The 13347-nt window shown below is 35.2% G+C and overlaps 2 protein-coding genes across 2 annotated transcripts in view; one reads left to right on the top strand and one right to left on the bottom strand.

Moving 5' to 3' along the window:
- Window positions 1-13347, bottom strand: part of LOC125669341 (uncharacterized) — a 170315-nt gene that overhangs the window by 57951 nt on the left and 99017 nt on the right. The gene's annotated exons all lie outside the window — the stretch shown is intronic.
- Window positions 10733-13347, top strand: part of LOC125682712 (receptor-type tyrosine-protein phosphatase epsilon-like) — an 83090-nt gene continuing 80475 nt past the window's right edge. The window contains exons 1-2 of the mRNA XM_056163850.1: window positions 10733-10793; window positions 11138-11380. Coding sequence (XP_056019825.1) covers window positions 10733-10793; window positions 11138-11380 — 304 coding nt within the window. The remainder of the gene's footprint in view (window positions 10794-11137; window positions 11381-13347) is intronic.

The raw sequence follows: 13347 nt of genomic DNA, 5'->3' as shown, positions 1-13347 counted from the left end.
ATGCACTATTGTAAAATAGATAAAGAGCTACATGTAGTACAATGTATAATTATATTCGTACACATGTGCATTTGACTGTATTTTAGAGAATTCAGTTTTGTGGTATAACAAAACAAAATTATACAAACACAGTATGATTGACTCTCATGCCGCAGCTCACATGTTTACAGTCAAGCTACCTATAAAACATTTAATTATTTTTAAAAAATTAAGGAGGCAGATATTAGTCACATTCTGATACAGAATAGTTACTTTCAATTGTCTACTAAATTTATATTTTTTCTTCCATATTAGTAGCTTATGACCGCAATAAAAACTTTGGTGCCTGTAGCGATGATTTTCCAGAGTACAACATGCAGCTACCTGACCCACTGAAATACAAGGATTTAAACAGTGATTGCAAGACCGTGTCAGTGGAGCTTAACCATGTGCATTCATATGTATCTGGCTTTGACAAAGTGCTGACAAGGTTCCCATTGAACTGTACAATGAACAATATCTATGCTACATTAGAATGTTTTTATATGAGGAAATGCAGTGTTTTTACTTTCGGTCAGCGTGTAGGGCTGCAATGAAAGCGGCAGATACCATAATGTGGATAAATCCCTTGAATTCACTGGACAGCTCCTTATCACTAACTACTGCTGATAGTAATATAAGAATTGTAGGGCACCTCCTTTACAGTTCCTCTTTCATTTGCTCCCACTTGGAAATTGGAAGAAGTCTTTAAAGTCTTTACTCTGAAGAATGAATCCTTACCCCCTCTTACAAAGAGTCTGTGCTTATTGCATAGCTACTCTTGACACACCATTTGTAACAACTTCTGGGTTAGATGAACAGAGGTGATTTACAATGGTCTGTTCAACATTGCTCCTGCCGACTATTGTTTTGCAAATACTTTTTGTGAAGTTCAGAAGTTATGAAGGCTGTCTTTTCCCCACTTGGATAATGCACATATACCTTTAATATAAATATATAACAGAAATTAACTTTAATAGTAAAAAATGTAGCAGGAAATTAACCATATTAACAGCTGAGAACTTAATATTTACAAGAAAAATGTTATAATTTGCTTATATATAAAATCTATCAACATGATCAATATTTACGTCTTCTATCAGTTTAATATGAACAATAATCAAGTTTAGATAAATGCTGAATACATACTAAAGTTCATTCAACGGTGGTGATATCTGTCAACAAAGCAAAGAACAAAATAAAGAACAAACTATAAAGTAATGCAAAATAAAACAAACATTTAAGCAAGCGACCCACAGGCTTTAACGGTCACCTGAGTACTAACGCCCATACACAGAAAAAGATTTTATACATTTACGCTAGAGAGGCTTAGAGCTATATTTCTCCACCCAAGGGCTTAAACTCGTAATTTTGTGATTTTCACAATATGGGTAGAGATCTTCATGGACATCATAACCATGCATTTATTTTGTCTCACACTTCTGACTAGAGAAAACGATTTTCTAAGATTTAATATACCTTTACAGTACTATATGGCCATATTGACCCCATCCAAGAGACTGAGCCCCTTTAATACCAAAGGGCCATGGATTCCACATTTTTGGTAAATGGCTTCAAGGACATATTACCTATGCATTTGGTTTTTCTGTGTGGGAGCAAGTAAGTTTTGGCACAGCCCATGATGCCTTGGGGAAGCCTAAGATAATAAATTTATCAGTTTACATTCCCTCTATCCTAAAGAAGCTTCATACCAAAAATGGCAACAAATCAATTTGCCTAGTGGTTTTCAAGGAAAAATTTTATCATGTAAAATGTTTAACGGACAACGACAATAGTCCACCTAAGTCACTTGGACATCTGATTTACTAGCCTAATTATTGAGGAATTCTGACAAGTATTCAAATTAACAAGCGCCAAGGGTACATGCTTGTGACAGATCACTAGACCAAATACATACTATACAGACCCCAGGTCATCCGAACATCAATTCTTTTGAGTCTTATAACTATTTCTGAATCATCTCATTTCAGATTTTAAGTCTGACTTGAAGATAAACATTGATCTTTACTAAAGATAAATTCAATTAATAAATATGGCATACCTGTGCCAATGAAACATGAAAAACATAATGTATTAGAAATAACAATCAACAGTTCAACTGGTCAGTTTAATCAAATCACTGATTCTTTAACATTATCATGATTATCATAAATAGCTAGATCAGTGATGCAAAACAAATATCTGACCAGCTTAGGCTTAAAATAAAAACAGAAGTGTTTCCGCTAACCTGATGGACATAATGAATGATACTTCCTACCTGGTACAGTTAATAAATTGTTTAAGAGATTATTGAATATACAATGTACATTGTTTTGGAGGTAATATTTATTACAGATAATCATGTAATTAATATATATTACAGCTTACCAAGTTGCAACAATAGTGAAAATTAAGTCCCTTGTGTTCATAATGCTAACCTGCAAGGAGATTGTGATCACATTGTTTCTTTGAGTGCGCAAAAGCAATTTTTGTTTTCAAAAAGATATTCACTGATTCTTAAGTCCCAATCACCTAACTACCTACCCTTATTTTGTCTTAGATGTTAGCAGAAACACAACAATTATTATTCTTAGCCTTATTTTGTAACATTATGGTCAAGCTCAACCTTTTCAATACACTGTACCTCAACTTCTCCATTTTTATAAAACAAATTCATGTTTATCAGTTATTTTCTCCTAAAATGTATTCAAAGATATACAGCTACTTGTGGTCTGCAATTTATGAAGTTATGTGTGTTCAAAGTTCTTGAAAACTTTTATCAACTAGCAGGGGTAATTCATAATCTTTTCAGCAGTAGTAGGAATGAAGGCAGCAGGCGACAACAGAAGTATCATTAATATAGCATACAAGTGTTTCATGTACATATGATTGTTATCATGATTGTTGATATATCCTTTATCTTACACTCACTAAGTGTAATCAGCATTAAATTGGAGACGACCAATGGACTTAATACCAATCTGATTGGCATGTCAAATTGTATTAATCCTTTGCAAGATACACCGGCACACTGCCTTTGCATAGAAATGAGTGCAATATCCAGACGTTACCTGTTTCAAAAAGTCCCCACCAAGAGAGCGCCGTGCTTTGTTCACAATTACATTAGCGCTGGCAGGCTGGAGTTGTACCAGCTTCACAGGCATTACCCTTCTGGTAGGTACTAACAATGGATCATCTGGACGAACCCTCTTCACATCAGTATTTTCTTTAAATGGGCTCCTTATTTCTCTCTTTTTAATGAATCTTTTAGAGGGGAAAGGCACACAAACATTAAACTGATATGAGATTAAAGGTACATCATAAGATCAAGGTTTCTTTTTTATTACTAAAGCCACACATATTGAAACAAATGAAATGTCTTTATGGCAATAATATGTTGAACAAAATCCGCATGAAAGTGGTCCTCCCTTCAACACACACATTTATTTAATACTTTGATACTTATTGATTTAAAATCGATTAAATATGCAGTTATAAACGTATTTGAACCTAGTGAGTTGCATTCTATCAACGAGTTTGACTTTCCATTTTGAAGTTGGGGAAAAAGGTCACGGGGATTGATTTTAATGTTACCATCAGTGCCAACAGATTTGCTCACAAATGAAAACCCACAGATAAGGCAAATGTTCCCCAGAGGATCTACTTTTCGTGGGGTAGTCCGAGTACTCTCATGTGTTCCAACTGGCGCTGCCATGTTTTGTTTTTTTCATTCAGAAGTTTAAACCTTCGGAACTTTTCGAGGCTTACCGTTATTTACTTTTACATATAAAGATGTAAGCAGTGACGATTTGAATGGCCAAACCAACGTTGACACTGACGTGACCCCATACGGGATGTCTTCAGATCTTTGTGTAGCAACATAACAATAACGGAGCGGATCAAAGATCTTATTTTAATCAGATTGCGTAAGACTGGAACAAATTCCCGGGCGGGAGGGGGATGCATCTTTAGATATGCGAGCGGATCTGATATCCAATTTTAATTAGATTGTTGCATTTGCCTCAATTTTAAACCTATAGAAAACTGCATTCATATTTCAGCTGCCCCCGCCGATTTTCACATATTCTGTACGACTGTTAATTTCAAATACACGGATTAGCTGACCTCTATTGTGGTAAAAAAAAAAAGATCTTGGAATTTGCGTAGAATATACAAGTTATACACAGGTCGGTCTTTGCATTATGCAGACAGTTCCGATAAACGATTTTGATGAAAAATATTTTTTTATTTAAAAAGAGAAACTTGATCATACAAATGTAACAAGACAGATAAATTATTCCTATATACAAATAAAAGAAAATAATAAATAAAAAAAAAAAAGATAACGAGGGCAGAGATATACATGTCTCTGCACTTGCTAGAAACTACCAAAGGTAAAAAAATAATATCGGATTTTGCTCTGCCTGGTCGTTTTATAATAAACTGTTTTCTTTTGATTATTTGCAGAATTTCACTATTGAAAGCCCGTCTTAGAGACATTTTGAAATAATTGGTCAAATTCCCAACAATATTTACCTGTCCTACATCCTATGCCGAAATGACTTGCACGGTCTGTACGTTTCTAAGGGCGTGGTTTGAACGAACTGTACGTTTCTATGGGCGTGGCTTGATCCTGCACGGAACGATTCTTGCACGAAACGATTTGCACGGAACGGTAAACAATATGCACGAAACGCTGAACGGTCTGCACGGAAGATGAACGGTTTGCACGGAACGAAACGAAACGCTTTGGAGGTGTAGTAGCACGCTTCAGGGTATGTATTTCATTAGTGATGTTTGTGCACGTAGACATACTCCTTGCATAATTCGCCCATGTTGGGTCATCACATTGTTTCTTTGGGCGGTAGCTCCCATAATCACCGAGATCAGTTGTGCCATATGAAGTCGAATGAGCACAGCCTGTTTGTACATGAATATACAGTGTAACAAATGTATGTTATAAGGTATGCAATGCACCCTGGGTTTGAGATAAAACATACATATACATTGATATGTGGTGAACTATGAAACGTTTAATGCAGACTTTCGTACTAATGGTATTTGAGTATTTAAACGCCTTAATTAAGGATGCCCGACACTATAACCGAATTTCCGGTAATAAACTAATGTCTGGTAAATGTACATTCACTATGTGTCTTCTCCTTAATTTCTATTGATGTACATTGCTTTTTATATACAACGAAAAAGACAGTTTGTTTCAATTCAGTTAAATCCAGCTTTTTATTCTTGTATGTCCGCGTATGAATACATGTATATTCATTCAACGAGCTAATTTTTCAACTACTGAAAAATAAACCAAGGTGGTAAAGCGGTTTGCATTGATATGTAGATCAACTTACAAATCAGTAAAGAAAAATATATAACATTCTTTTGATGGACTATTCTTATTTACCATTGCTTGAATATGGATATCATTACCAAATATGGAAACAAGTCAAAGTCAGGTGATTTTAAATGTTGCTTTTAAATAACTTACAGGTCAATAATATTTACACTTTATTAACTTGAAAGTGTATCTATATTTTAAAAAAAGAAGCAGAAAAATGTAAATACAAATGATAAAATGTCTTTGGGTTGTTAAAAGGGAGACGAAGAGCACAACCATTACAGAAATAATTTGCGTAACCCATTAACAAATCAAAGAAATATTATTCAAATGTTACTCAAGTATATATGATAATGAAATGAAACACCAAACTAAAGAGAGGATAACTATGTTGGTGTTCGAGAGACACAAAACCTGTAAAATTTAGATTTTGCAGAGTAGGAAATAAAAGAAATGTAAAAGTCTCCGGTAAATTTCGATCCTACTCGAACAAGAGTCGCTGTCGTTATGAAACTCTGGTTGGTAACACCTCTTGAATACCAATGCGTAAATACATTTAAAAATAAACGTGAATCAAGTGCAGATCACTCAAAATGCTAAACACTCATCTCAATTTCCAGTGAACAGTGTATCATGCCGCCTTAAAGGATTTTGATGAGAAGCTTTGTCCAAGGTCCACGCTCTAACTGCAAAACAAAAGAGGAATGTACACCATATGAGAATGCTTGTAGATTATTTTGAAAAAACATGTAACAAATTGTTCTTGAGAGGAGTTATCACTACATGTCCCATTCTTAAAATTTGAATCGGAATATGATACATCCTGCCAAAGATGGTATAAATTCAATATATATGATACTACACACCATAGGGATGGGGGAGCTATGCTTTGAACACAACTGGACCTCACTACATGGGAAATCTTGTATATTAATTTTACAAACTGCTATTCATTATCATTAATATACAAAATTTATAAAGCCCCAAATATACTATAAAATTACCCTAAAGCGCTGTACATAAAACACTTATGGATATAAGAGCATAAAAATTAATTAATACTAGAGTGAAAAAACACTTAAGAATATACATATAACTTTAAAAGGATTGGTAATGTTCACATGTAAAATTGCTGTGTTGTCCATTGTAATAAGGTCAATTTAAAAATGAGCAACTTTAAATAAACACTAAGAAGAATCTGGGTAAGCAATGGTAAAAAAGGCAAGTTTTTAATAACTTTTTAAAACGAATGAAATTCCTCTCAGATCTCAGGTCTTAGGGTAGATTGGTCCAAACTGTAGCACTCACCACGTCGAACCGTCTTAGTATGAGCACGTGGCTGCACAAGAACCATAGAGTTTTCTGATCGCAGGGATCTATTAGGTGTGTAACAGAAGTTCTTGTAAATATAATGGCGATGTTCCATTGAGTATTGAGAATGGAATTTATCAAAATCGACTACATGTTGCACAGCCGTTGATAATTCTGTACCTCTAATGAAAACCTACAAATTGTGCCTAGATTACTACAATGATATTAGTTCATCACTGTATAAAGATACAAATGGTCTCTCCTTACTTTTAATAACAGTACTTATAACTGTATATGAACTCTATTTTTTTCACATACGAAATAAATTTCCTGTTTGTGTTTTGGGGTAAATTCAAACATTTCATGCGCCTGTAAGATCTAGAAGTGAGTGACTGAGTTGGTTTAATGAACTGAACCTTTTTTGTTCGATTACCATTACCTAGATATATTATTGAAAGCAGACATTAACGGCAAACTGACAACTCAACTATATGACAAACAGGATGATTTCAGCTTCTCCATCGTCAACTTCACATATTTATGTAGCAATATTCCATTATCACCTACATATGGTGTTTATATCTCTCAACTGATTCGATACGCAAGAACTTGTTCTGCTTATAGTCGGTTTTTACATCGAGACAAGTTACTGACAAACAAGTTGATGGTACAGGAGTTTCAACAGTCTCGATTAAAGTCAGCATATCGCAAATTCTGTGGTTGTTATAACGATCTAGTTCGTCAATGAAAGGTGAAGAACTCCTACAAGCAATACAAAATAGATAGTAGGGCAAACACGGACCCCTGGACACACCAGAGGTTGGATCAGGTTCCGAGGAGGAGTAAGGATACAACCTATCATTGGGTCAACTTTTGTCGGACGTATATCATACCGATTGTTAGGCCGTTCTTGGCACACTGATTTTGACTACAGATAATTCCGTTTACCCGATGAGGATATAGGGCTCACAGCAGGTGTGACCGGTCGACAGGGAATGCTTACTTTTCCTAGGTACCTGATCCCACCTCTGGTGTGTCGAGGGATCCGTGTTTGCCCAACAATACATTTTGAATTGCTTATAATAGTTATGAGATTGATCACTGTTCATTATCTTCACCTTTCAATAGGCTCTCTGAAATTAATTCTAGTTTAGCAACAGGTCTAAAATTCAAAATCTACTAGGGAAGAAAAACGTTAAGAAACAAGTTTTAAAACTTGTATTTTGAGAAATTTGAAACAATGCATCAAAATTGGTACCGTATAAGTTTTACATTATAACCCCTGGGTCGAGGCCTCTGCTGGTGGACTGTTAGTCCCCAAGGGTCTCTACAGCCCAGTAGCTAAGTACTTCGTTACTAGCTTAAAAATACGGATGTATATTTAATTGCTGTTATAAAATTTAGAAATTCATTTCAAAATTAAGGATTATCTCCCTCACGCATAGCTCTTATCCTTGGACGAATTTGACTCCACTGTTTTGGCACACTATTTCCCCCCATAATAGCTCTAAAACTTCATTGTTATTTCGGATTTCAAACATTTCGGTTGAGCATCACTGAAGAGACATTATTTGTCGAAATGCGCATCTGGTGCATCAAAATTGGTACCGTATAAGTTTTACATTATGACCCCTGGGTCGAAACCTCTGCTGGTGGACTGTTAGTCCCCGAGGGTCTCTACAGCCCAGTAGCTAAGTACTTCGTTACTAGCTTAAAAATACGGATGTATATTTAATTGCTGTTATAAAATTTAGAAATTCATTTCAAAATTAAGGATTATCTTCCTCACGCATAGCTCTTATCCTTAGACGAATTTGACTCCACTGTTTTGGCACACTATTTCCCCCCATAATAGCTCTAAAACTTCATTGTTATTTCGGATTTCAAACATTTCGGTTGAGCATCACTGAAGAGACATTATTTGTCGAAATGCGCATCTGGTGCATCAAAATTGGTACCGTATAAGTTTTACATTACATACATATCATTAAGTTTTAGATGTTGAGATCATTCAAAACAAAACTGGTCTGTTCGACAGGGAATGCTTACTTTTCCTAGGTACCTGATCCCACCTCTGGTGTGTCGAGGGATCCATGTTTGCCCAACAATATATTTTGTATTGATTATAAGAGTTATGAGATTGATCACTGTTCGTTATCTTCACCTTGCATCAATTCAAGGTATAGTCAATGGCTGTATAAATAGCATAAGTTCTGTTGCTGTAAGTAAACACTTAAACGTAATTGATTATCTTTTTAAGATTTTTTAAGACGGTAATCTTCACTTTACGTTAAACATATAATTGATTGAGGACAACCCAATTTTACACTGAAAATCTAAGATATACATTTCTAAAATGGCTATTACTATATTTAAGTGTTTATGATTATTCTCATTATAATCATTTTGTCAAGAGTTAAGATAGTAATCAGCCAAAACCGATATTTATTAAATCACATTTTTCTATACCAATAATATTCCTGAGAAATTGCTTTAAATACCAGTTAGGATGATGTTTCGACAGGGAATGCTTACTTTTCCTAGGTACCTGATCCCACCTCTGGTGTGTCGAGGGATCCGATATTTTTTTACTCGATATTTTTCATGTAACCATTCCAGGTCCAAAAAGACAATGCTTCATTGTCAGAGTTCAGCATTTCGCAAATTATATGGTCATTATTAGGATCTAGTTTGTCAATACAACCTGTCATTGGATCAAAGGCTGTCTGACTTCTTAACCAACTCTCTTACAGGAGTTATGAGATTGATCACTGTTTGTTATCTTCAGCTTTCATATTTTATATCAATGGTTAGGCATTTTTTTGTACTCTGATTTTGATTACGGATTACTATGTTTACCTGATCAAGATATATATCTCACGGTGGATGTGACCGTTCGATTGGGGATGTGTATTCCTCCCAGATCGATGATACCACCTCTAATATATCCAAAGGTCTGCGTTATCCCAACTCTTTATTTTTTTATTCCTTACAAGAGTTATGAGATTCATAACTGTTCGTTATATTCCCTTTTTATGTCACGTTGGGCATATATATGGGATATATAGTTATCTTCCAGGTTGTTTGGGTATTGAGTCAATGAGCAAAGCGTTTTCGAGAGAATTACGTCGTTCAATTAGTATTACCAGTAGTAATATATTGTTTTGTTTAGCATTTCATATAATATGATTTCAGAAAATTGTTTTGTTGTTGACTCAGTTCCTTGATACACCCGTATGTCTTGCTAACCACAGCGGTGGCCTAAAGGTTAGAGCGTTCGCCCGCAAGCGGATGACCTGGGGTTCGAATCCTGGCCACGACAGACCTAAGTCGTTAAAACATGTAGTGACAGTTCCATCGCTAAACGCTCTGAATGAGGTATGAATGCCACATACACTCGGAGATGACCTTAAAAACGGATGTCCCGTGTTGTAGTAAGTGTGACACGCTAACATATCATCATCTACGAAATCGAAATCATGCAAAACGTTATCGTGCTGTGGTACAATACACAGTACATGTCGAACAGCCCTCGTATTTAGTGCAAAAAGTAACAACACAGAGAGCCATAGTAAATAAATGAATTGGGATGTTGACTTAATTAAATCCTTTGAAGGCAGAAAGACAAAAGATTTGATCAAGGATTGTGTGCTGTCCCATTTCATAGTCAAGTGAAGATTTTAGAATAGTTAGTTATTACTTAGATAAGCGTTTGAGACGGACGGCCAAATTTTAAATACGACACGAACCACTCGTCGTACGTTGACAAACAACGCATTGACTCGAAGGAATAACACAAATGCATACATTGAACTTTGGCACCCTACAGAATAGCACAGATGCATACAATAATCTTTGGCACCCTACAGAATACCACAAATGCATACATTAATCTTTGGCACCCTACAGAATACCACAAATGTATACATTGATCCTTGACAGTAATGGGTATTTATAGAAGTGAACCGTCAACCATATCATGAAGCCTGTAAAGATATCTAAATAAACATTTAATATTCAAACTTCCTGGTTGTCGTCTACAACGATAAACACGACATGCATACACTTGTCTTCCTCATACATGTAGCAGTGGGATTAATTTCGTCATCTGGATACCGTGAGTAAACAGTAAACTTTACATTCATCACATCATTAGTTTCATAACTTGGTACATGTATCACTTATTCTTAAAATGATGGAAAGATTAAGCTATGTTTATGAACACATTCGCTTGCTAGTAGCTAGGTTCAATTCTTTGAAACTTATAACAGATTTTGATAATTTGTAGGTTTACAAATAATCTTTGTTCACATTGCTTAACTCGTGCGATATCCATTAAATTACAAATGTTTTAAGTATTGATAAAGAAGGTAGATTATTCCTTTGATGTATACATTATCAAAGAAGATAGAAGCTCTCAACTGATGTTTAGTGATATCGATAATTTCATTTGCTGTACAGAAATCCTATCTCAGAATACGGAGACCGATCAGGCTAAGGAGGTACCCAACTGCCAACAAAGTGGAACATGTCAGCAGTATCAATCCAGTCGTGCAGTGGATGGAGACATTAACACATGTACAAGGACAGCACCTATTGGAACTACAACTTCAGATGAATGGACATGGTGGTATGTTGACCTTCAGAAAGTACTCAGCATCTTCAGCATCAGAATACAGTTCAGTGACTATGGAGAACAATATGGTAATGATTGTCAATAAAACTCAGTTCAAGGATTATGAAGGATATAGCACAGGGATTTATCATTACCTTCACTGTACGTTTTCAGGGACCGAAATTTAGATCCATTATCACTGGAAGAAGTTTTTATTTTCATAGTGAATGACATTTCCCAATTTAGCGAACAGTAGCTTTGTATGAAAGGTTAAGATAACGAACGGTGATCAATCTCATAGTTCCTATAAGTAATACAAAATAGATAGTTGGGCAAACACTGACCCGTGGACATACCAGAGGTGGGATTAGGTGCCTAAGAGAAGTAAGCATCCCTTGTCGACTGGTCAGACCATGGTATCTCTCCTGGATAATACGACGAGCATGGTCCTATTGTTCATAAACCCCCTCTATATAAATCAATTAGCAGTACCCTATAAAACACTCAAAACATCCCCAACATTTCCTTACATCCGAGTTTCCTCCATTATTATTTCATGGTATTATGTGTTACAATGAAGATTCATCCATCATTTCCATTTACTACACGACTTCAGAGTTATTAGGTAATGATTATACGTTGTTTCATACAGACAAAAATATTTTCAGTGCCTTTTCAATAGAAACAAGTCTTTGAAACTCTGCACTTCATTTGTAGAGTCTAATCACCAGAAATAGGAATGTTGTATACTGCATTGAACATGTATGATGGAATAGTAAGATATTTTTTTCTAAATAAAATTTACTCTCCTATTATCAATATTATTTAAACATTGAATTAATAACTTCCAATGCATTTCACAGAACAAATGCTGATCTACCAATCTCAATGTTTTAGTTTTTAGATTTTGGTAAAAACAAAATCGGTTTTTTTTTTCATGTTGTTTTTGTTATGCCTTACACTATCTAGTTTGACCACATTTATTGATACAATATGATGTAGAGTTGCTGTCTCAATCACTGTCAAAGTTAGTTCATGCTGTCACATTTGCATAATCTGATATACATCTAAAAGCAACGCACATTTCCCCAATTTTCATCACATTGTTTATCAAAAGTTCCCAGCTCCCAACAGACGGCGTTTTCAAATATAGACTAATAAATCCCTGTGGTAATTTAACACTTTTCCACCCATCATTATGTTCATCATCTTCTCATATATTGATGATTTCAGTCATGAGACAAAGAGGTCGTTTTGCTGGTTTCTCGCTCTATGTGTCGAACACAACTGGAAAGGAGGATGGGTATCTATGTTACAAAAACGGACAGGAGTTACCGAACTTGGATTTCAGTACAACTTGCGTCAAACATGGACGTTACGTTATATTTTACAATGAAAGACTTGACGGTACAGTTTATCCTACCGGATATGAAAATGCGAATGTTTACACTGAATTGTGTGAAGTATTTGTAACAGGTAATATTGTGTTTCCAATTATACCTAGTGTATAATAAATGTAAATGCATATGATAAATACAGCAATATTGTGTGTAATATTGTGCTACATCATCGTACAATTAAAATCCGTTTGTGTATGAATAGATGAGGTGCTATATTTTCCCTGTGTTACATCAATAGGTTGTAAAGAATCCGGTGTATATGGATATAATTGTGATGTACCCTGTCCAAACAACTGTCAGGAAATGAGATGTGACATTGTTAGAGGAACGTGTTTGGGTTGTACTGCAGGATGGATGGGAGAGTTTTGTAATGAATGTAAGATTACGTATGTTACATCATTGATATACTGTTGATATTTCAATGTCTATAAATTTGATACAAAATGAGATACGACAATATACAACTTATCAAAAGAAGACATTTTCGTAGCTTGTCCAGCTGGATATTACGGTTTACAGTGTAGATATACGTGTACCGGACACTGCAGAGACAACCTGTCCTGTAATCACACCACAGGACAATGTGACTATGGCTGTGGCAATGGATGGACAGGAACATATTGTAAAACACGTAATTCATTTGTCATTACTTTAAA

Source organism: Ostrea edulis, chromosome 4 (assembly GCF_947568905.1).
Source record: "Ostrea edulis chromosome 4, xbOstEdul1.1, whole genome shotgun sequence".
In the NCBI taxonomy this organism is placed as follows: domain Eukaryota; kingdom Metazoa; phylum Mollusca; class Bivalvia; order Ostreida; family Ostreidae; genus Ostrea; species Ostrea edulis.
Note: the sequence above shows the minus strand (reverse complement) of the source record. Positions and strands in the feature narration are given on the sequence as shown.